A 26,327-nucleotide genomic window follows, 5' to 3' on the forward strand; every position below is an offset into this window, starting at 1 on the left:
TGGGATGTAAGGGGAAATAAATAAAACAATCCTTGTAGTATATTTAACATTTCATTATTCTAGTGTATGTACAGGACATTCATTCGAGAATCAACAATCACAGACGAGGTGAACGTTTTCCACCACAGTTCTTTTTCGGCGCGGGGTTTGAGACAATTTCAATTCGATTTACACTTTTATAATCACCCTTGACGTATTCTTAATCAGACTTAAGAAATTGCCTGTCGATGTCATCGTCGCGGAGATCGTTCACCGAGTAGATACAAACGTTCATTTCAAAATTACGGTTACGTCCGCCGTTTTCGACACGTAAATAAAAGGAGGAATGGCGGGATTTGACAATTTTTACAAGTTTCCAAAATTTTTTTCACAATATAAATCGGGAAACATTTCAAACATTTCCTCGATTATTATTAAAATGTTTCGCTTTTTGGTCTGGGTAAATTTAATAATTACCGAGGAAGTGTTAAAAGTTCCGTTTCATTATTTTTTTTTTTGCTATCATCATTTATGACTTTTACGTTTTTCTCGGTTTTTATTACTTTTTCTTTTGAAAAAAATATATTATAAAAAAGATTAATTTTAATCACTTAACGGTTATAAATTTTTTTTATTACAACTTAAGTTTTAATTTTGGAGGTTTTAACGTTATTTGTTTAAATTATTTATTGCTTATTAATTAATTATTAATACATATATAATTTTAATTGAAATTTCTTTATAAATTCAGAGAGATATCTGAAGTTTATTTATACAGGTTGATTCTGAATCATTTTTAGTTTTCAGTACACACTTTTTATTACTCAGGTCAACAACATTTTAAATCAAACTGTTTATATTCAAAGTTTTACATTTGAATTCTTAGAAATACCAAATTGTAAAAAAGTATTTGTAGCAGCTTCTTTTATCCTGCATTAGATTAGCGTAGGTGACCTTTACAGCAGGAATATCGAGCTTTTCTTTCTTGGTAGCACCTCTGTTAATGCATTATAGAGGAATTTGTCACAATCATTTCATACAACCCAACCTATCTCAACCAAGCCAAGCCAATCCCCACTCCGACTGTCTAAAGTGGTAGTTAGCTTGGCTTCGGTTGAGCTAGGTTGGCTTGGGTTGGGTTGAGTTAGGTTGGCTTGGGTTGGGTTCAGTTAGGTTGGCTTGGGTTGGGTTGCAAAGATTCCGACCGACTAAAGAGGGGTAATTTATTGTTTATATATATAATTCAAAATCACCTGTATATGAAACCAAACAATTTAATAAATCTTATTTTTTATCTTAGGCTGTGTTAATTGCTATTATCTCTTTATTAAGATACATTGGCAGTGAATTTTAAAATGGTTCTTCTTTTAATTGCATTGACATTTCATTTTAATAAATTATTTAAACTTTTCAATAAACTATCACCTAAACAAACAACGTTAACCACCTACATTAAAACAAAAACAAATTAGAGTGTCGTCGGATGGAAAACGAAACTGCATATTACACTTTGAGCAATACAAAATTTGTCCGGGAGTTTATTTTTATTTATGACTCAGTTAAGGGACACTCCCATCTCACTTCTCGTCACACCCTCAACTCTTCCATTTGAATGTTCTGTTTACTGTTTAATTGGGTATTTTTCTTCGTCAAGGTCCCCGTGTTAATCAGCTGTATGCTGTGCGACGACAGCAATGGTTGGTTTTCAGGACCGGGATTCGAACTGAGTGTATTCACGTTGGCTTTGGAGATTTTGGGCGGAGGTGGTGGTCGTGGTAATGTCGCGTTGTTCTGCGGTAAATCGGCGAATTCCGGCGGCGGCATCTGATGGTGCGAATGATGATGACCTAGAATTGTGGCTGGATCACTTTTTACACCGATTATGCTACTTTCTAAGTCACCACAAATATTGTTAGGCATCTGGCCGTTTTCGTTTCGTTTCTTGGGTTGTCCGTTCTCGTTCATTCTCGATTTGTCCCTTTGATAATACACACCAGCAAATATCAACACGTTTAGTATTAGTAATGAACACCCGATCGCAATCGTTACGCTTAACGCCGTTGAATACGCTGCAAATCCATCTTCGATTGTGTGCGTTGTCGTGCTTGCACCACCAAGTTCTTCTACACGCTCACTGTTAACGTCTGATGGTGTTGTTGCAAATGCGGAAATGTTTACGAAATTTGGCAAAGATCGAATTTCGGGAGTTTCAGTCGTTGGAAGCCTTCTTGGGTTTAAGTTTGGAAGCTTTGGTGGGGGTGGATCATCATCTATTAATTCGTGATGTGACCTTGGAACGTCATCACCACCCGGTTTATGAAGATCCGGCACTAAGTTTAACCAAAATGAAAGACGATGTGCTCTGTAGTGATTTTTTAATTTTGGTTTAGTATCTGAAATAAAAAAATAAAAAGGATAACGTACAGTAATAAGCCATTTACGAGTAAGTTCTCATGCATCAACTTTCTATGTATCTGACCCAGTTTGCAAACTGAAAATTGCACTTAGATAACCTTGTTACGACCCGCGGGATACATCTCGAACTCGATTCTGAGAAATGTGAGAGTGTCAAAAAGATACTTCTATTCACGAGTATGTAAATTAAATCGATTCGGTTTTGCTTTTACGTTTTTGTGGATACATTTTTTTTATTGTAACAGACAGGAAGCGGTTGTAAACTTGAATTTAACGTCGACTCTGTCGGGTGTCAATAGTTGTAAATGTTGAATTGAAAACGTGGCTATCGAGCGTTTCGAGGGATAAAAAGCGATTCGCGAAAGATCCCGTTCGGTGAAGTGAAGGATATCAAGTGTACCAACCTAGATTTAGGTACTTTTTGTGAACAGCTTCGTACGCCGTCCATTCTATGTTCTTGAAACGGTTTTTCTCTTGTCTAATACCATGCGATATGTCTCCTTCTGGTGGTTCATTTGGATTACTACAAAGAAATAAGAAGAAAATAAAAGGTTATTTTTTAAACAATTTCGCTTAATTAAACGGTTAGATAGGTGACAAAGTTAGTAGAAGATAAGTGGATGTAAATGGAGGTAATTAGTTACCCAGTTCTGATGAAGTTACTCCAGTAGATCATCGTCGTTTCAGCTAAAAGCCCCTCTGCTTTGGTGTAGTTTCGGCCAAAGTGCATGAATCCACCTACTAGAGGTGCTCCAAATACATATGGTAACTCTTCACCATGTATGCAACCTTGTCTCTAAAAATTAAAAATGATATCAATTATGTTATATTGGCCAACAACGCAGTTGATAAAGCACAGATCCTAGAAGTGAAAAATTTGTTGGCAATGATTTTCTCTTAATGAAGGATAATTCGACCTCAGCTTAATTAATCAAAATTATATAAAGATAAAGCCGCGGTCGAAAAATCATAACGAAATCAAGGTCGAACAAATTAATTGGAAAAATACACTGAGTATAACAAATGGATGAAGATATCGATAAGGCTTAAACACTACATGTTATCGGCGTCAATTTAGAAAAGAGTATGATTCAGTACTTTTCAATTCTTCATCGTGATTTACAAAGATTGATTTTAAATAAATGATTGTGTGTTATAAATAAAAATGATTAAAATAAATTTTTTTGTATGAATAATGTTTCTTTACGCGGAGATTTGAGACCGAAAAATTGTTCACAAGATAATCTGAAGCGAACTCAAAAGTGGAATATGTATGAAATTTAAAATTCGCAGATTATCGCGTGAACCGTTGCTGCGCAGAGCGAGTTTCATTTGCGAGTATAATCTGAAAATTTCGGGCTACTCGGCGGGTGTAATATTAATTTTAATGGCGCATTTTTTCGCCTCAACCGAGATTCTCCAACGCGCGTCCCTCCTCAATTTAAACTTTCCATTTACACGCTTCGCCATGGGGATAATTCCGGCGCGCCGGCGAAAAAGGAAACGTTAATTAAAAATTGTTTAAACAACGCCAGAGCTGCTTTCACCGGTCGCCTATTAACTTACTAATTTAGATTTTTCACGTAACCTATTTTACCCCTATTACTTACGAGTTACAGCGCCCTTTTCTAGGTGTTTCCGGCGATGCATTTTTTTGCACCTACAAATACCACGCGGGAGTTGCTTTTTGAAATCTTTTTACTTCGTAATTTCAAAAGAAACGTATAACATTGAATAAAAAAAGTTCTGATATGGTTTTATGGAAGAAATAACAATTCTTACAACTCTTATTTTTCGTTTCATTTAATATCAAACAATATCGATTCCTCATCTAATTCGAATATTGCGTTGTATTACTTTAGTGTACACATAATTTCTGGGAAATGGGCAATAAAGGGAAACGGTGGCAGTTAACGTTTAAGGTAAAACGCAACGGCCACGGTTCTAGGTACCAATAAACGATGCAGAGAGTTCGACGATATGAAAATGGCCCCTATTTCTGCTAATAAACCAGTCGTACGTATAACATCGTCGTCGCAGCTGTTTATTGTTACAAACCATTACGTAGAATTTACTTGCAAATATTACACATAATCTGTGTAAATATCGTTTATTTATTCAAACGGGGAAAGGTTTAAATCTAGGTAGTATTTGAAAATATTCTAATAATTTGTGGAAAAGACTCTTGGTCATTACAATATAGTAAATCGACCATACAAGGCAATTAAAACAAAGTTGTCCTTTTTTTCTTTAACCGAGCTTTTGGAATAATTTTATTCCTTCTTCAGGGTAAAACTAATCAATTAAAACAAATCAAGGCCAAGACTTACAATTAAAGAAAAATTAAAATTGAACAATACTTACAAATGGAATCATAAAAAGCCAAATACATAACGTAAGCTTAGATACTCAGTTTAATACTTTAATACTCAAAAAAATGATAAACAAATACATTATCAAAGTTACAAAAATTAAGCACAAAATAACGTTAAACTACAATTTAAAATTATAAACCTCTAAATTATAAAGTTCGGCACGAGCCACTTTTTTATTCCAATCATCCTATCAATCAAAAGATTAATACTATTGTCGCTATGCGGGATAAAATAGGGCCGTTAAGTTTTTTTTTTATTGGCTTATTCGAAAGTTTTTTAAAATTGATTGACCCTATATTTTGTAATTTTTGATTCTAAGGCTTAGTTTTTCCAAAGAAAAAAATAATAAAGTTTCTCAGATTTGAGCATACGATTGGAGCGTATAAAATCTAGAAGAAAACAGTAACTAACTACAAAACATAGAACGTCTGTCACTTCTTTCTTCTTACTTAAAACGTCATCTGGAGTCGAGGGTGAGGAATTTTAAACTTTTACATTAATTATTGCAAAAATTAAACAATTTTCGTACGTGAAAACGCTAGTAATCCGTCTAATTTAATTTAGATTATAGATTTTTTGAAAGACGCTTTTTCTAATCGATTAATCTTAACGGCCCTATTAAATTAATTTCCAACCTTGTTTTTTGGGAAAGTAATAAAAAAAGGTTGTTTAGCATTTTCAATAATAATGGCTTTTCACCTCATCTTTTGGGTGGTATCCTTAACCACAACAGTAGTAAGATTAATATTATTAACATGACAGCGCCACAACATACTGTTAATCTAACTAGGATCACTAAATATATAAAAATTCCTTATCTACTCGATCTCACTAAACAACTGAATTCTCTACTATCCCCTGAACCTCTAAGGTTTTCTAACACCAATTTTTTACCTCTTTCCTGTTTATTCTCAAGAACTAAAGAACCTGTACCGTTGTTATCCAAGTCAAATGTCATCTATAAGGTCCTATGTAGCAATTGCGATGGTGCATATATAGGAACTACTTCTCAATACTTATCTAGCTGTATCACCTAGTATAGGATGGTTTATATTAATAGGGAAGTTGGATCGGTGAATTTTAGAATGGATACTGAAAATTTAAATTCTGTATATGCTTTCCTAGTTGCAAATAATTGGTCTTCCAGTAACAACTCCAGAGATAACTCTACTTGTTGTTTTTTTAGTTTTTTATTAACTTTTTAACTTATTTGGCTTTTTTGATATTTTTATAGTTTTAGATATAATTCATTTTATCTACGACTGCTTGGATAAGTCATCATTATCGCACTCATTTGAGGTGATTTGAGTTACGTAATGAAGTTCATTACCGCACTGGTTTCATTATGTAACGCATTTTTAGCCTAATTAGAACAGACTTAATTTATTGAAACGAGCAACAATACAAAAGAAAAAGTGCTATCTACTTACAGAGAAACAATACCATTTATTATAAACATTAATTGTTATGTTTTTACATTTCGAAACACTTATTCCAGATGAGTAAACATGTTGTTGAAACTGACAATTGTCAACAATCATTTCAACATATTTTTATAAATGTCAAATAGACTTTTTTAAAGAAATTGATTTTTTAGTAATTTTTATTAGTCGTAGATAAAATGCTGTGTATCACACGTGGGCTAGAGCATAATTACAGTACTCGTGTGATTACACGACTCGGTCTATGACCTCGTCGTGCAATTCTTCACACTCGTACAGTAATTATGTTTCTAACTTGTAATATAAATAACTATTATTGTTTTTTATTTTTGGATTTGTAATGTTTCATATTTTCAACGCCACCTTTTGTTATTTTTCTGAAATAAAGATCGTTTTTTTCCCTTCCTTGTTCCTTTGGTTCTTACGTGTAAATCTGGTTTTTCAACTTTTAACGTGGCTCGTGCCGAACTTTATAATTTAGACGTTTATAATTTTAAATTGTAGTTTAACGTTATTTTGTGCTTAATTTTTGTAACTTTGATAATGTATTTGTTTACACATTTTTGAGTGTTGAAGTGTTAAACTGAGTATCCAGGCTTACGTTATGTATTTGGATTTTTATGCTTCCATTTGTAAGTATGTTCAATTTTTATTTATCTTTAATTGTAAGTCTTCGCCTTTGTTTTGTTTTAATTGATTAGTTTTGCCCTGAAGAAGGAATAAAATTATTCCGAAAGCTCGGTTAAAGGAAAAAAGGACAACTTTGTTTTAATTCCCTTGTATAGTCGATTTCCAGGATTTCCACATTTACTATTCTAATAATGTTTGGTGAATGTTTTTGAATGATTTCGTTTTGGTTTAATTAATTATCGTTAAGCAAGACGAATATTCGCTGAAACGTGACTAAAAGCGTCGTTATTCTACCAGCATAAGCCACAAGCCGCCTAATTGGCGGTTCATTTAAACTGCACCACCACCAGACATAAACCGAGCTAATTATAAGTCCGAATTAGCTTAATGAACGTTAGTGCTAAGGTAAGGAGTGCCGAATTAGGCCCTTCATAACCATTTTTACGATTCCCGACGAGGATTCAAGCGCCTTCCGTTTCCCTTTCTAAAAAAGCGCCCACTTTTTTATTGTGATTAAGTCCGTAAGGGGGCTCGTAATGGAATATATTTCCGAAATTAACCGTGAGCGGTTTATGCCATTGTAAAATTTGTTACGTTCCCAACGGAAAGCTGCAGATTACGGCTCTGTGTATAGCACCGATTTTAGTACCGAAGTCGACCCTGCACGGCTCTTTGTACTGCTGGTGCCACCCGTAAAACGGTTTTACATAAATTGTTTATACGGGCCGCGGTGATTTATTATTCTTAGGTGGCCCGTGTTGGGTTTTGGATCTTTGAAATCTCCAGAGATGCACCCTTTGCAATTTCTGTTTTACGACCAACACATTTTTCTTGAAAATGACACTTTTTTTAATCGATACCTATTTTATAGTTCCTATAATGACAAAAATTGCACCTGTGACACTCCCATTTTTCACTTTAACTGCAAATTAGAGAAAAATCTCTCTCTTTCTAAAACAAGTGATTTTGCTATTTTCGAAATATTGAACTAAAGAGGAATTTCAAAAAAATCCCAATACATGTTGGGTTAGGTTATAAAAAAGTTTGAGATTAAAAAGTCTCTAGATTGGACTATAGAGAAGGAGAAAAATAAGATTCTAAAAATAAGTTTCCGTAAAAATCCTATTTCTGTCTAGTTCGTATTGAACTTTTTTATTATCCTTTTTCCCAATTTCCCAACCAAACCATTAGCACTTCCCATTTTCGGATTAGTCGTTCCCATTTTCCCGAGCTACAACTGCAAAATTAATTGAAATGACTGCATCGTAGTCGAAGAGCTTTACGGTAACTACAACGTCTCGACGGAAACGTCTTTGCTTTATTTAATGACGCCTTTAATGACAAAATAAATACACTTCGCCCGTTTATCTTAATACAAAAATCGTTAATTAAAAAAAATTCGTTCCGATAAAAATTTCGTAAATTTACGACCTTTTAAGTTATTGATCTTGTTCGCTGGCAATAAACAACAATCCTGAAGAGGTCAGAGCTGAAACCAACCAACGCAAATGGTGAATGATTGTAGTTGAAGAAAACTAGCACCCAGGATGGTGATATTACCTGGGCTAGGGTCATTCCGTTAAAATTTTACGTTCCCACTAAAATAACCGTTAAATATAGTGGCAGTAAATTACATAGGAAACTAGTTTTCCATTAATAATAAGTTCCGGCTGCCCCAGACGACTTCGACCTTTCTCACCCCCTCGTTTCTTCGCTTAGTAGAAGCTAAAAGAACTTTTATCGTTCGGGTTTGTCCTCGTATCTTGAACAACTTATAACGAGTTCTAGATTCGTATGGCAATTAAAAGGACTCCATATCGTCCCGGTTCATAAACGATCAGGTTAATTTAATTTAAGAAACAAAAAAACAATAAAATCAATTTTGTGTATTTGAACCAAACAATAGAAATGATTTATTACAAATTATACTCATATGGTAGTTTGGTTTATGCTTATTTGTCATCGGGGTATTACAATAATTGATAATTAGCAACACTAATTAATTGGAACGTGTAATTTGGTAGCAGAAATATTAGTTAGAGACAATCCCTATTTGTTTTATAAACAACGTGAGCGTGATTATTAAATTGCACCCGTTCTAATACAACACGTGGGGTGAGATATTATAAACGAGGTCGTTTTAAATTTACGATAGGGATTTGGTTGTCTTCATATTTTTTCCATCTTAATCCTGTTGTCTTGGAAATTTATCAAACCGTGAAATATAAATTGTGAGCTATTACGGGGCGAGTTGGCAACGGTATAGGCCAGGAAAAAGTCAACGGGCCTTTCAATTATAAATTATCACCAAACTGCCGTCATTAATTTAATTTCGCGAGTAAAGGGTGCGACCCGAGTTTCGCGCGAAGAATACAGAACGCCGAGAAAGTTTATGGGCAATAACGCATAAGCCGGGGGTAATTGTTCCCTATTAACTGGTCGCCAACAGGCCGAAATTAATTTCACAGTGGCGGCAGTGTTAAAATTCTAAACAAAGTCTTCGCGAAGACAAATATTATCATAAAACGAGCAGAGAAACAACGGTACTTGTTCTACTACAGAGCAAAGACCACAGAACCACTTTACATTTACATTGTATTTTATGACCTCTAAAACAATCTACAGAGTAATTATACTGTAGTTAGTCTTTTGATAAAATAAAACCGAATGAATATAGTGGGTATAAATATTTGTTTTATAACAATCACTTTTACAAATAAAAGTTTTTCTTACAGGTTATTTACTATTATTTGATGGAATAGTAAACTGAAAACGTATGGATTTGTTTGGTTATTAAACATTTCATGATTCCATTTTACGTTTTATTGACTTTTCAAATAGGTGTGTATTAATTGAAATTCAATCTATATTTGGACCAAATTTTTAACTTCTCCATTATTCATTATATGTAACTTTTTTATCTACTATTTCTATTCTATGAAATTTTGCATTTTTTATTAAAAACTACACTATTTTTAGAACAATTCCTGAAAATTTAACAATTCGTACCCAATCTTTTATTTAGTTATACATTTTTTTAACTTTATTAATCATTATTTTCACAGCTTGAAGGCAATTTTATATTTTAATCCACCACAACTTTTTTATCCTACCTCCAATATTAATTTCGTATTTTTTATTAGAATAACTTTTTTTAACATAATTATTAAATATTTCATGATCCTAACCCGATTTTTAAAAAAGTTATGATTTTTTAACTAAATTTCAATTCCAATTTGAATCAAATTTTCGATTTGGTTACTTGTAACATTTTTATAAACCATAATATGAATCTGTATATACAAGACTTGCCGTTGTCATTTAACTGGGACAACCGGAAGGTTTACATAATGAATCCGTTCGTCTTACGTTCTTTTTGGGTGCAACCCAAATAGGATGCGGGATTGTTGTCGGGATTCTTTTCTATCGATCCTCGGGATTCAGTTCCTTATCTAGTTACTCTAAGCCGTTCTACTCCCGGTTTCACTGTCAGTCTTTCTAGGGACAGTTGGCCTCTTTCCTCGCCCGCTTTATCTAGAAGTAGGTGGACACGAGATATCCACAGATTTAGCTTTACCGTAGAAAAACTGACGTTTATTTTGTAACTAAGTAGATAGAGCAACCGTTCCGCAAAGACTTTTGTGGAAATAAATTGAAACTGCGAATTCTTTTTAAAGTATATAAATTATGTTTTATTGATTGGGAGAAACTCAAATATTTGATTATGTAAATATAAGGTTCCCCTCACAATAAGAGTCAGCAATTGCGCAAGGTTGAAGCTGTGGGATTTAATAACTTGTGTGTGGGGGTTCTAACCGTGAGGGGGCGCGAGATTGGAACTGTGGCATTTGTCTTGTCAGTGCCAACTGATGTTTCGGATTCGGAAAATAAAGGAAATTCGATGTACAAAATCGAACTGGCACGCTGTGCATATATATCAACGTCATGCGGTGAATACCCGGCGTTTTCTTTTTTGTTCAATTTCGTATCAAACTTGAAATGACTGGGCGCCCTCAATAATCACTAAAAAAAAATATTTTTTTATATAAAATAATACAAATAAAACCATAAATTTCTTTAAGTAGGTTATACAAGTTTCTAATGTAATTGTGGAAGTTAAATTAAAGATCGTTAATTGCAAAGGAAAACTTTAAGGAGCGATTTAACTTTTTACTGTTGGATTTAAGAGAACGATTAAGGAGTAGAGAGTGGATCTTAACGAAATTTGATATCTTTTAAAATAAAAGGTTTTTTGCTTTCACGCTGTAATTACCTTAATAGGCCGCAACTTGATTTGTACTCTTAACCAATTAGGATTTTGATACGGCGAAAAAAGAAAAAGGAGTAAATGTATTTCGCAACCGAAATGATTTTCCCATTAGATACAGGGTCGGATTATGCGGTCGCGATGGTAGAGAGAGATTAGTTCCAGTTTGAGCTGGTGTCGCGGTTGGAAAATGACGCGAAATGTATAACCGGATGACGTGCGGAGGAAAAGATTTGTAACACAGTAACGTTAGGAGAGAGAAGCTGAATTAACATGAAATCCATTTCTGATGGCGCTGTATATTCTCCCCATGCTAACGTTGCTAGCCGAAGAAAGATTACCTTCTCTCGGCATCGCAGTTGGGCTTAAGGGACTTATGCGACCCAACCCTTATATCTGATAAAATTGGAATTAGTATTGAAGTACATATTTTTACAGTGGATGTAAAAAAAAATTAAAATCATTTCAACACGAACAAGATTTCGTATTATATTTGAATAGTTACATTTTAATGGATGCATTTCAATGAACAATCGTTTTTAGTACGGCCCTGAGCTTGTCATATTTCACCACGTCTCGCATCAATTACATTCCCATCCGAATGCCAACGATGCGGTTACCTGCAGCGAGCAAACCCTGGATGGAAAATTGTTAGTAATGGAAATAAGGCCGAACGAAAGCGAACGAGCTTTAAATGTACGTTGCGTGCATTTTCAGTGGAATTCTAATATGCTGAATATGAATAGAGATAATAAACGAAAAAGAACCGACGATATTGTTTCAAGAAATTCTTCGGAAAACCACTACGTTTTATTTTTGATGTCATTTAGTTAATGTTCTTTTTTTTCTGTTCCCTTCATATTCAATCTCCTTACCATGGAGAAGTATTTTCATTGTGGAAAGGAAATCCGACATCATTAGAACTTCCCGAAATGGAATGCGGTATGTTACCGGAACGTTTCGATCTTTGTTCAGCTCGGTTTCGTAGTTGTTAATCAGACGAAAGTTCGCTGTTCTGAATGTCATCAAGCAATGTGTATTGTCAGATTATCTGTCTTTTGCACTGTGTTCGAGGTTGAAACGCATTGTTCTCAAAATTTATAAAAATGTTGCACATCATGTCATAGTAGTTTTAACCTCTATTAAATAGAATGTGAACAAGATGATTAATTAGGATGCCACATAACAACGAAATGCTCTTAAAGCAGATTAGTAGATGTACGCTAATGATAATTAAGCTAATTAATGATTGCCAGCAAATATGAATAATATGAGTGTGATTATAGTTTTCGAATAAATTGTTGTAACAAAATGCATTGATGAAATATTTAATATATATCATATATTTGAACGGGGAATTAATGGGGCATATCACTAAAATATAAACGTAAATATATCAATTTTGTTTTTGATTCAAAAAATAAAGGGAACCAAAATATTCATTAAAGTTATTTGAACTCCATAACAATTAACAATAGTTGTATCGTTTTTCATTTAATGATTTATGGTTTATTGTTATTATTTATTTATTGTTATTATGTATCTATTTTAACTCAAATTTATTTGGCTCAATTCTAATAAAATAAATTTTTTTTCAATTATCCAAGAAATATTTTTGCAAAATTTACATTTTGTAATCGCTTAATGAAGAAAAAAATACTGGAGTTCGTTTAAACACGTCGTTTGGTTATAATTGCGAAAACAGCAATATCGCCGTGGATTAAATCGTCTGCTGGGCAAATATTGCAAAAAATCAATCTGTTTTTAAGTGAGCAAAACCGGCTCGCCCATTTTCTCCGTGACAGGCCATCTATTATAATTGGAGCGGCGTCGGCGTCGGGGCACCCGGATCGACCCCTCGTGCGTCCGGAGTCGAGTTAGCGGGGATGAAACGTCACCAGGCCACGCACACTTGATTCCCCGGTTATATATGTATGTATTCGACCGAGAGCAGTATATCTTCGTTACGATCGGTTTTCGAAACCCTGTTATGTGTCTTGATTATCAGATTTCGATTGATCAAGGGGGTGCATTGGTAAGTTTTATTTTAGTTATTACAGGTGATCACTTAAAAAAAATCTGCTCTTAACCTTAACACATCACGTCATACGAGACAGCATCTCAAGTCTATAGTGTTGGCAACTTCATGTTCGCACGTTCCTAAATAATGCACGTCATAACCTGTGGCTTTAGAAACAGGCTCATTATATAGATGGTTATTTTCTCTGCACCTGCATTTACCACGGAATCAAACCCATTAAATAACTATGGATACATTTACTAATTGCTCGAGCATCGTATATCTTGCAAAATTTAATGAGGTGTTTCTCATATTGTAGTGCTTATTATTAAAAATATTTATTAGTAAAATAAATATTTACAATTTGAAAAATTTAAAAAAATTTTTGTAAAATAAATTTTTAAAATCAAAATTAATAAGATTTTTATAAAGATCGAAAAATTTTAACCTAATTTGATGTATCACACTCTGTATCTGCCATAAAGTTCACTATTAAAAACATAGATGGCACAGTTATTAGTGTTTTGTTTTCGGCCATCTTGATTTTATATAAATAAAGATATCTTGGGTGTTATAACACTTAGATATATCGAGTTTGGGCTCATTTTACTCGTTTTTTAATTATCTACCGTAATAATTACGAATCATTTGTTTTCGGTCATCTCCGAGGTCATGAATGATACACATCAACGTTTTTGCAACGATGTCAACGTCGTTCGCGAGCAGTTCTTGATGATGGTTTAAACTCTAAAGATAAGAAATCGATAACCTCGTTGAATTCCTCTACCACCTCCTGTGAACTGCCAAAAAGGAGCACCCCTCTTTGGTTTATTGATTCTAAGTTATCAATACAGAATTGAGTGTTGGTATACAAAACGATGAAATACAACTATGCCGAGTCGCTCGCCAGCGACTTCGTCCACCTTGCGTTCTACTTCCCAATGATGATTTTCTTGTCAGATAAGCTTCAGTATCATAGTCTTATTTCACTTGTTATTTGAAGACTATGTTGTTTGTGCCGGTGGTTGAATAGGAAAACAATTCCTGAAAGTTTCGTTTAAGCTCCTCGATCTTTTTAAATATTATAATAAAAATCATTAATGAAGAAATATGTAATTTGACGCAATTCAATATGAAATCTAAGATAATTAGTTTGATTAAGTTATTGATTTTGTATAGCGTGTACAAGTTTGAAACGCTGTATTTTAGAGAAGCTTTGAAAGGATTTATTGAAGCTCGTGAAAATCTGATTAGCCGGTAAACAGAGACACACCGAAGACGTCTTCCGATGAACACCATAAATCCCGGTAAACTTCGAGTCCGGTGATTTCACTAAAACCCCGCTTTCTGAATACAAAATGCTAGATGAATGGAGTCTTTAAGGGGTAAAACGCGAGGGCGGAGAGAATAATAACGTTCCAGTTGTGAATAACGAAGCGGGGCAGTGGCCAAAAAACTAAAAAGGAACGATGAACGCTGCTGCACGAGAAGGACAATATTTTGCACAATAAATTAAGCCTTGCATCGGTGGCATCCTGAAAATGTGCCCTTTCCGCGTCAGGGACCCTTTTATCCCCTGCAATGAGCGAATACAGTCGCTTGGATCCGATCCAGGGAGCGGAGAAATCCGAAAAGACGACAGCGAACAGAGAGAAAACGACTCCGAGCGAGGAACAGTCAACCGGAAGGTTGCAGCCGACGCCCCACGGGAGCAATCTTAATAGCTCGGTATTTCAAGAGATCGTCGATTGGCCACTGTAAATCAACACTTCTTGAAGATTGGCCCAAACGGAACGGAGCACAATGCCGAAAAGGAAGATATTTTCGCTAAGGTTCGTATAACAATCAAACGGGTGACAATGAGGACTTGTTATTGTCCTCCGTAATTGAAGGAGGGCACAAATTAACGGACCCATTTCGGCATTAAATTTCTGCAGGACCTTCGTGAGAAACTCTTAATGGCATTAGACCCTTTGGGAAACCCCAAAAGCACGAGTTTGCGTTATACCGGTGGAATGCACAAGTATGACTGAATTTTAATGTGCCTACTTGAATTTCAATTTTTTTTCAAGTTGTTTTAATATGGAACTTAAGCGGTTATTACTGCAGCACGATTAGCTTGAAAATTTCATTAAAATTGTTTCGCCTCTTATTATCAAAGAAGCAACGTTCATAAAGCAAACGGAAAACCCGATCTCCATCAAACTTTAAATCCGCCATTAAGTCTTAACGGCTCGGCGTGGATGAGAAGTTTTCGCTCTTTGTTGCCGCGATAACAGGACGTCAAGCCAAGAAAAAAGAAGGAGGAAAAGCGAAGGGAAAACTTTCACGGAAAGCTTCCGGACAAGCTCTCTACAATGCTCTCGCACTGTGCGTTAATCAAGAAGCAATTTCCACAGGGCTAATTAGTCTTTTTTACGCTTTCGCCACTACCTCTCATTGCTTTTAAACGGAAGGTTGCTCTTGCATTAATTAACACTTTTGTGAGTTGCCCTACTGACTTACCACCGTGAATAGAAGATGTTTACGTTAATTTTCAATTCAAGTTTTCTGTTAAATAAGTTATAAGAGTAAATTGAAATTAATGAAATAAAGTCAATAAAGATGAGAAATAAAATAAATCGTGATTTAAAATGTCTTATTTAGGAGGGAAATATATCATGACATAACAACGAAAATAAAATCCTTCCCCATTTTGTCTGACACTCGCCGAACGTGTACATTTCCAGGCGTCGCACTTTAAGTCGAAAAGTTATAAAATATGTCCGCTGCTTCCCGACGATTCCCGGAGCGTCGACAAATAAGTTTAGTAATCCTGCCGGTCTTGGGGGGTTATGAGCGAAAGAAATTGAGACGGATAAGGACGGTGTGCGCCTTTCTCTACGGTTAATCAATCTCTTGTCGTCGGAACAGGCGGCGCACCTTCAGTCTTTATAATTGCAGGAATTCGTCAGGAGCTCTCTCGTGCACCGCACCTTGTAGGGTAAAGGCGATGGCAAAAGGGAACAGGGGAAGCTGAATAAAGCATTTGTCTTTTCTTGTGGCCACTTTAGGTTGCAAGACGTTGCGGTGTCGGCTGCAGTAGACCGCCGCATTTGTACACGTTCCTCAACGTCCCTTATTGTCTTCTAATGCCAATTGGTAAAGCAAGAAATTAGGTAAGGAACGAGTGACAAATGCGAACTAGGAAAAGATAAATTAATGAATTTCCAAGACTTTACTTACTTTTAGTTAATTGAGAAATTATTTATAGTGTTCGAAAACAATTATTAGTTTTCAGGGATTTCAGTAAACATTTCACAAAAGCGTTTACAAAAAAACAAAAAGTAGAATCTAACGGCATAACTTTGAGCATGTTTCGTTGATTTTTTCAGCATTTCGCCTCGACAGTTGACACAATGAACAACGCGTAGTTGGTAAAACATTTTTACGCCGGTAAAAACACTGCGAAAATAAAAACGGACACGCGAAACCGTTTCTACCAAAGTCCATATCCGTAGTTGCATAATTGTGGAGTTTTAATTTTTTAAAAAAGAAAACTTTTAATTTCTCGCTACTGCCTACAACTCGAGGTTGTCTCGTGTTCACTTTAATCTGCAGTTATACATCCTTTTTTCAATCTCATTTTACCACTTTTGTTATTAAATCCTACTTGTATATAATCAAATTATTAATTTCTTTGTTAATCTTCAAGTTTTTTGCTTTTATGGTCATAGATACGTTTAAGGCTGGATAATATCAAGTTATAAGCTTCCAAGTTGATCCTTTGATTTTACATAAACATTGCCCTCTCTAAAACGATAAGGAATTAAGGAACAATTATTTTTGAGACTATAAAGGAACATTTAAGGTTAGGTTGTATCAAATTATAAACCTGGAAAGGTTGACCAATTTATTCTATATAAACTTTTTTTATAGAATCTCGTTATTTATTGTAAATTGTGATATTTGTGATCGTTGTGAAACTAAGAATAGAAAAAAGATTAATGGAATTTTGAAAATTCTTGATGTGTGGGAAGTATCGAATCAACGTGTACGAGGTTAATGGATCCCATCAGCGAACAATATCCGGTTAGGAAACAACAAAACCCGTGGGTTTCCCGACGGAACTTAAAGCTTAAAAATAGATGAGCTTACTTAACCGCCATTCGGGTCGCGAAGAAACTTTGAAAAGTTTACGATCAAAAGGAATATTCGAGAAGCTTTTAACACAGTTTAAAGTTTAAATTGCCGTAACATTATTTATATAAGTATCAATAAAAATGTTGAGAATATAAGTAAGAAAATGTACTAAAACAAATCTCACACGTTATCTTATGTAATTTTAAAATAAACGAATTTACAGAATTCTAGCAATTAGATAGCGGTACAGAAACATACAAAACCTGCTTCATAACAGTTTGGTTATAATTTCACTTTGCTGATAAAGCACGTACGGAATGTGTGCTTACACTGGACTGAGATACAAACCCCTACATACCTGCTTCGTATTTCAAAAGGGGGTTCGGTTGCGTTGGAATTAGTCGAGCTTTGGAGTACTGTTTTTATAACTATAAAAATAAAAGGATCGCAAATAATAAAAAAATCGGTTATCGGCAAACAGTTATCGGTAATTTACCGCTCTATATACTTCACCGAATGGTGGGATACGAACGAAAAAAAAAAAATAAAAAACAAAAAAGGCCCCCGCTTCTGCACTTTTATTGCCTACATCATGACGCTTAAAAAAATGCAACATAAACGGTCAAACAATGGGTACACAGATCAACGATTGGCTATGGGAAATTTTCGTCTCATTTTCGAACCTTTTTTGTCAAACAATAAACGGTCAGTTTATTACCCCCGGGCTTATACCATAATAAACATTGACTACGGTGCAAGATTTTGTTTGCTGTTTGCACGGTAATAAGTTGAAACGAGGCAATTATCAAAATGTGAAAAGCAGCCACCGGCAAAATTAACTGATTCGCATATTCGTGCACCACGCTCTACAGGTATGTAAATTTTCCTCTGTACCTCATGTATTTGGTATATTTTGCAACGACATTTAAAAACAATTTAAAATTGATATATAACATTAAAATATAAAAAAATAATTGCTACACCAACTTCAATCAAAAACTTTACGGTTTTCCATAAAAAGTTTTAAGGATTTTAGGCAAATTGAATTTTTAGTACCTTTGTTCTTGTAATACTCTAAGTAACTCGGTTTTATTACAAGCGTAATAAAAAAAATAGGTGGGAATATTTTGTTTAGAATCCTTTTGAATCTTTTTCCTACATTTACTAGTATATTTTATGTAATGTTTATGTAAAATTTTGTTGACCACATTGGCCCCATTTATGCTAAAGAGAGTCTCTTCACCATCAAGAGGTATGGAACTGAATAGAAGTGGTCATTGAATACACGTGGACAAACAAGTGACCGCGTTAACGGCAAACAGCTTTGTAAGCTCGATGCAGTTCTAACAACATATGCACGAACCGATGTTGCGGTATTAATGCGACTTTTAAACGAGTTGTGTTACACAAATATAACGTTGCTTTATGTTAGGAAAATATATGGAACACTATTTTTAAGTTATCTATTCAAAATTAATGCTGAGTTATGAGGATTATAAAGTGTAATGAATAATGTGAAGTGATATAGCGTATACACATGAGGTTTAGCATAATAAGAAATTTTAATTGTGATTATTTAACGGGTAAAATATGGATTCATGTACATGCGACGGCTTAAAATTGAATAGTGTTAACGATTAAGTGCTAGTAAATTACATGGTATTAAACATCACGTAAATTACTTTTAATAATTGAGAATTTTTAACATACTTCAACGATTTGCTATTAAATATTCGATCTATTTAACTACATTCGTGTTCGTAGTTTAACATCATCGACATCGCATTTCGAAAGGATTGTGAAATTTTTCGAACAATTCCATTAACCTGCAATCAATGAAAGTGCTCGGCGAATGTTCGATACAAAATATTTGAATGGAAATATTAAAGATTTTTTAAACGTATCATTGTAAATTGAAACCGTATAGCACTTTGTGATTGCTCCATTTAATTTCGAATTTAAATCCAATATAAATAAAACCGTTTAATTAAAATAAATTTTTCCTCACCTGGGGGTAATCTCCGAATTTCGTTTGATAATCAAACACGTATAAATAGGAATTTCTATGTTCGGCAGAATGTAAATCAGCAGTATGAACCACGGGTGCTACATATTGCGCATCCGATAATGCCTCTAAAGTTTCATCCCTGATGTTTATCGGATGTTGTACGGGTCGTTCCCAATCGGTGTATTCGTTAACGATAGTGGCCAAAATTTCTGATAAATGATAACTGTAAGTGTTTCTAACAAAAGTTCTGAGAATTTTCGATCTTCTATCCGCTTCTATCCCGTATTGAACGTCTTCACCGTTAAAGGCGAAATAAGCCTCCGCTTTAACAACACCTAACATTAAATCGTACTTTGAAAGTTTTGAAACTACGGATTTTCTTAAAAGGACTCTGTTGAGGATGTTGATGGTGTTTATTGGTTCGATCTTTGGCGATTTTCCCATCTCGAAATCGTTGTGATGAGGATTATCACCTAAAAAAAGAAATGTTGAATTATTAGATATCAATTTTATATTTTAACTATTATAAAAAAAGAAATGGAGTGGATATCAAACCCCCACTCGATTGAAATTATACAAAAAAACGGTTATTGAAAGTCAAATGAATTGTAAACACGACCGTTTTGTTTGCCAAGCCATAAATTGATATTCGGTGGGCGAACGCAAGCAAATATATCCTGAAATATACCACAATTATACTGATACCATGCGTGAACGTGTTATTTTTACTGCGATTTATAAAATCGCTACAAACTCTACTATCCCTTTTATTCATTAAAATAAACTAGACTCACCTGGTGATTCTCCTGTATCTATAGCGACCCCATCGACACTTGGACCGAAGGCAAATGCGAACTCTGGCGCTTGAATTGGGGTTGACATCAACACCTCCAGAGGTTTTTCACGAAGGCACTTGAGCAGATGAGGCTGTGGTAGCTCTGGGGAGCAGTTGGCGTAGATGGCCACTTGGGCGGCATACCTGGAGGGCTCTTGAACCAGCGCCCACGGTGAAAGCGCCGAGCCGGACATCAGAATTGCCCTCTGGAACAGGACCCCTAGAAGGAACGGAAGAGAGTAAATATTTAGAGAACTCTCCGTTCGTCGGTCGAAAATGAATTGCTAACTCCAATAGTTAACTGGCAGTTAAATGTTCTTGAAGATTAACAATCGATTTGATAAAGTTTAACATTGCTTAAAAAGTGTTATAACGATTTGACTTTGTTTAACACTACGGGTTCTGTGAAGACGTTCGACCTTTAAAAATGCCAAGGGAATATTTGACTTCTTCCGGTCTGCGAGAAAATTTCCGGAAGGACGAGGTTCTGCCGTCTTTATCGATCTCGAAGTTCGCTTCCGACCAATAAGTCAATTACAGAGATCGGAGCGGACAATGCCAGTTGGCAGAGGTTCAAAGACGCCCAACGGGCACCGGTTTGATGTACGACCCCCAGATAGCACCGCCGGGCGAATTTACAACCGAACTGTGTATAATGATCGCTATTTATTATTATTCTCTTTAGTTGGCTTATTTTTTGTTTGACTTAGAAATCAAACAAAAATTATAGATCTTCAAAATCCAAATAAAACTATTTTAGCCACTTAATAGTATCTAATATAATTAGAAAGGACGTTTTATTATACACTCCAGCATTTATTGGGATAATTAGTATCACAAGACTAAGTGCATAGGCGCTGTTTAACGGTGCATTAGTAAATTAGTTCGCGGATTGCCCCTCAAATGGACAATGCCGAATAATTACTAAACTAATTCGGCACCCTGATTAATTTGATAGCCGTTATTACTGGGAGCACTTTGATTAGGATGATTGATGGGTCGTTGAAAGCTTTGGTCTAAACTACTTTTAGGAAATTAATTCTTATTTTTACTCACAACTTGGAATTAACTTATAATTAGAACTACTTGAAGTGTGTACTCTTCACAAATGTTTATGATTACTACAAAGGACAAAGGCTGGTCCTGCTAATTAATTAGTCGTACGAAATTTAGAGATGGTAAGTTCTAACGTTCGCGTAACAGCCCATTAAATTAGCAACTTTTCGGGTGAAGCGACAATGACCATGGTCCAACCGCGAAAATACAGTCCGAGTTGTAGGAACTAATTTGGAGGTGCGGTTGCAGTTAACAGACGCTGACTTTTAGCTCGTCGACGGCTGAGGTTTGTCGGTCAGTATGTACTTTGGGGTCAAACTGCCTTACCGATGCACCCAGCTGCATAATTTACGTAGGGCCTAGATTAAACGTGCCATAATATGACGGTGTACGCTGAAATTATCGTCACGAATCGGAGTCTAGGCGTATGTTCGTTGGATATGATGCTGCCGTTCGGTGCCACCTGCAATAATGGTTCCGATTGTTCTAGTCGAGCGAGTTTAAGGTTTGTGTTTCAGACCGGGGGAATGTGCATTGTGTGGCCTCGTTATTCACGGAGCTGGTGAGAATTCACCATTCGTCCTACCGGTGTCGTATATCCGACTGAGGAACGTTTCGTTTATGTTTGGCATGTATAATTAATTAAAGTGGATATACTACTTTAAGACATAGATAAAAGTAACTTCCTTCTTTTTTGCTATTTTAATTAAAAGACGTCGTTAACCACGGATTCCTCTCCACTAATAATTTATCAGGTAGTTTGCGTCGATGTCCAACATCTTTATATCGCTTAATACCGTTAACGATCACCCCAACCGAAGTGTTTTAGTCAAGCAAGGTTTAGAGGCTTGAAGGTAGTACGAAGCTTGAGGCCCTTGTCGTCCTTGTTTACATCTTGAGAGCGTCTCCCTGGAAATCCAAGGCAATTCCCAAGTTTGCGCCCAGGTAATTTCCTTAAGCTGGACCTAGCGAAGTTGGAGCCCTGTTTTCGAGAAAATTCGACGCCCACCGTCTCCGAGCTTATTGATAACGTAACGTATCGGAAAGTAATTTCAGTTTCGCTCGTAGGGATGGGCCGAACTGTTAAGTTTGGTAATGAGCCGTGTAAACTCCTTCAGTAGGTATTTAACTAAAACTTTTATTGAATTAAAATTTTATCAGATGATTTTGTAACGGAACATCAGATAACTTATGAATGATTGTAATTAAGATATACAAGAAAATATCTTACAATTTAAGAAATAGAGATAAAAATTACTTTTTAATAAATTTCTTTAAAATTGTGAAGTAAATCTTACCTTCTGGTACAGTACTGGAAGTGATGAGAAAATTAACACAGGCAGCACCTGTTCCGTGACCTGCAACCGTCACGTTGGTTGAATCACCGCCAAAGTACGCTATATTCTCTTTAATCCAGTGCAACGCTGCTACCTGGTCCATGAGGCCATAGTTTGACGGAGACTTTGAGTAAGGATCCGTGTTCGTGTTTAGAAAACCTGAAACGACCAAAACAACGTTCCCGTTACTTCCGAATTGCATTAACTGTGAAACAGACGGATTAAATTTTCATTTCCAAACGGTTTATATCCCGAGGCATGCGTCAAGTATTTCGAAAATCTCATGTCAAAATCGTATACGCGTTAAATATTTTTTTTGTCAAAACGTATTTAACGATCCGTGACAGAAACTCTGCTTTATGATATTTACATGTGAAAACGATTCGTTTATTTGGTTTGCTTTTTCATGTTCAGCGCTGTTTTCGTTATTCAATTCACTTGCATTTCATGGAATATTGCAAATGTATTGTCGGGAATAATTTAAATGGAAAAACTTGCCCCAGTAGGTTAAAAAAACAAATATTTATGAATTTATTTATCTATACCTATATTTATTACAGTTTGGGTGGATTTAGTATAAAACTCGTAATGAGTTCTGAATTGAACTAAAATTATATTTTGAATAATTACGACGTTGGCGGCCATTTGAACCATTTGTATCTTGCGTGTCCCTAATTAAGAATTCTATTCCGTCCACTTCGCTCAGCAACCAACGATAATTGTGAAAACTGATACAGAACGGCGCGGCCAGCAGCAGCCGTGCGGTGAGTTTAGAATTCATTATTCACCTATCTACAGTCGTTAGTGGCGTTCAGAACGTAGTCCCCGTGGGACCCAACTACGTCCTGGACCCACAGCATCATTAATTATCATTCGCGCGTCCACTTTAGGGTGCGTGACATCGCCTATACCGTCCTTTGCAATTCTCGTCACGCGCTCCGGTCCAGAAACGAAGCATTATCAATTCGCCGACGGACGGAAAACCGTCCCTTGGTACCAACCAGAACATTCCCTTAATGCACGACCACGTACAGTTTATCAAGAAAGACATGCTCTTTCGATAATATCTCCTTTAAAAAATCTCGAAAGACTCAACAACCACTTAATCGAATGGAATATTAGCTTTTTAGAAATCAAATTTCCTCCTTTGAGTTAGTAAGTTCTTTTTTGTATAATTTATATTTATTTTGCCATGAACTGTACAGAAGTGTCTGAATCATCAGACCAAACTCGTGTAATTGCAATTCCAAGGGTGAAATGAAGGTCGATTTTTTTCTCTTCCAGCTGGTGGTCGACGTCGGGACGCCGAAATCCGATCGGACGTGCATAATTAGAGATAAGATTTGTCGCCGGGTGGGTCGTCGATGTCTTTTGCACGGGCAAAACGAGTGATTTACTGCTCGTGGATGCAAATGCAAAAGAGGTGGTGTCGGGTGAGGGTTGGCAAAGCGTGTGGGGGGATAGGGGGGGTGTTTGTCTGTGGAATTAGTCGTAACCTTAATCTGGCTTTACTGCCGGATATAAACTGAAACGATCGAGGAATGTTCGATAGTACCGAAGGTTTATTAACGCGATTCCGTTGCGACGCTCTTTCTGATTGAAAACGTTACTAACTCCGGATATACTGCTCCTACTAAACATGATATTGTCGTTGGTGAAATGCATCTGCTCGAGTTTATCATAAATGAATATTTCAAACAATATAGGATTACGTATAAATTATTAATAATATTTCCGTAGGGCACTATGGATAATGTGACGTGTTCTACATAATTAAAATCAAACAGCTGAAATCTAGGTTACACAATACACAATGTTGTATTCTGTTCTAATTAGGACGGCATCGATACTACAAGATTATCATTAGTAAGCGATAATACTATATTGTAGCTTAATGATAGTTGAGTGTAACTTAATATAGTTGACTGGTATGTTATCTTTGATGAAGAAAAAATAAAAAATTTATTGATATTATCGTTTATTTAATTGGATTTCTTCTCCTTAATTAAAATTGAATATTAGAGGTTATCATAGCTGCCAAAAACTTTACTGGAACAATAAGTTTTGCTGCTTTCTAAAAGATGAATTATACTTTTCTGTCATTCTATGTGACGTTGTTAGGTACAAATCCTCGTAATTCTCTCATTCTTGTTATCTCTATTATAAATTATTCCAGCTAATAGTGTACTTATTGCTGGCAGAGGATTAGATATTGTTAATAGAACACCAAATATTGTTGGCAGATGACTAAATATTGCAAGTTAGAATTAGTGATTGCTCATGGAATACCAGATATTGTTTGCAGAAAATTGCTTACTGCTGGTAGGAGACTAATAGAACATTTAATGCTTTGAATGGAAGAGTAAATACTGCTTGTAGAAGATAAAATACTGGAGGCAGAAAACTAGATGCTGTTGATAGAAGACTAAGTACTGCTGACAGAAAAAAAGAATTTGTAACATTTACGTAAAATATTGTGCTTTAGCTAACACATATCGGACTAGTTTTACAAATTTGTTACAAATTGAATTTTACATTTTCTTTTACAAATCAAGATATTAAAATTTTTTTTTCTTACTTGATGACATGAAAATTTGATTGATAACAAGACATCCTTCTAAAAAGAAGTTTTTCATAACCCTTCACGATATCTCGAACAAACACTATTTCATAAGCCAAACCCCAACTGTTACGGCGTGTGAATAAATAAGCGTGGTCGTAAATCTAAATTTCCACGACGGTATACCACAACCTTCAGGATTATATACGTGTATCTGCCACACCCCTCCAACGGGGGGTACGAGTGGAGAAAGGTCGTGAAAATAAAGATCAATCTTTAATGCTCCCAAGGGAAAGAAGGTGAAGTATATAATGTCCTTAAACGGAAGCTTCAATCCTCGGTGGCGTCCACTTAAAAATTTAATGTTGATATAATGCTCCTTTCATATCAAAAAGGGTTGAAATAATAAAAGCTTTTTATAATTTTACTCATACCGCTTTTTTAAGACTAGAATATGAAATGAGTTGATAAAAATAGCACTATAAATAACGTTTTCTCCCTGCAGTTTCTTAAATTTATGTACAAAATATATTAGATACTACATTTTTGGGTATACGTCTATAATAACGAGTGGATTTTGTAATTTCAGTTATATTGTTTCAATGTTGTGCTTGAAAGTAGCCCACTTCAAAGGCATCTCAATTGCGTCGAAATAGGGGCTCCTATTTAAATTGGAGTTCTGGAAAATTCTCGATGTACATTTCAATATTTCGTGAAATTTCTTTGCGAACAATTTCGAATGTAGCCCATTCAAAGTTTTATTTTTAAAGATAACGAGATGATTCAAAAAGTATATATTGCAGATTTACTTGAATATTCCTTTTGATACCTTTAAATATTTCCAGCACAGAAATCTTAAAAGCCCCTTAACGAAATGCGGAGATATCCTTGGTAAAGTCGATTAAGATTTCGGAACCCTCTTTTGTCGCAGCGACTATTATTTTTTCACAAACCCCTCGGACTTTACACTTGTGTAATTCTAAATCGATTCCTTCGGACCATAGCTTTGGCCTCCATCCATAAATGGGGGTCCGGTTTCCTCTACATGACTGCACCTTTCTTACACCCGTCCGGAAGAGATTCGTTCTGAAAGAGACGATGTAAAACGAGAAAAATCAATCTCGTATGAAATACATATAAAATGGAAAAAGGAATGGACACTTTGTCGTGCATATATCAATGTAGCTTCGATGTATGGAAATATATGCTCTACATAAATTATTCAAGAAATAGAAAATTTCCATATAAAATGTTAATACTAAATCACCAAAAAAATAAATT

At 35.3% G+C, this 26,327-nt stretch overlaps 1 protein-coding gene across 2 annotated transcripts in view; it reads right to left on the bottom strand.

The window, feature by feature from the left end:
- Positions 1-38: 38 nt before the first annotated feature.
- Positions 39-26,327, bottom strand: part of LOC111427959 (Neuroligin 3) — a 113,351-nt gene continuing 87,062 nt past the window's right edge. Inside the window, exons 3-9 of one of the 2 annotated variants that reach the window (XM_023063334.2) lie at positions 22,448-22,645; positions 20,053-20,313; positions 19,259-19,731; positions 3,039-3,190; positions 2,799-2,917; positions 1,881-2,372; positions 39-1,826 (exon numbers count right to left, since the gene is read on the bottom strand). In XM_023063334.2, coding sequence (XP_022919102.2) covers positions 1,567-1,826; positions 1,881-2,372; positions 2,799-2,917; positions 3,039-3,190; positions 19,259-19,731; positions 20,053-20,313; positions 22,448-22,645 — 1,955 coding nt within the window. In that variant the 3' untranslated portion in view covers positions 39-1,566. Of the gene's footprint in view, positions 2,373-2,798; positions 2,918-3,038; positions 3,191-19,258; positions 19,732-20,052; positions 20,314-22,447; positions 22,646-26,327 lie in introns of both variants that reach the window. The other variant, XM_023063333.2, reaches the window with a different exon arrangement.

The sequence above is a fragment of the Onthophagus taurus genome, chromosome 6 (genome assembly GCF_036711975.1).
Source record: "Onthophagus taurus isolate NC chromosome 6, IU_Otau_3.0, whole genome shotgun sequence".
Lineage (NCBI taxonomy): Eukaryota > Metazoa > Arthropoda > Insecta > Coleoptera > Scarabaeidae > Onthophagus > Onthophagus taurus.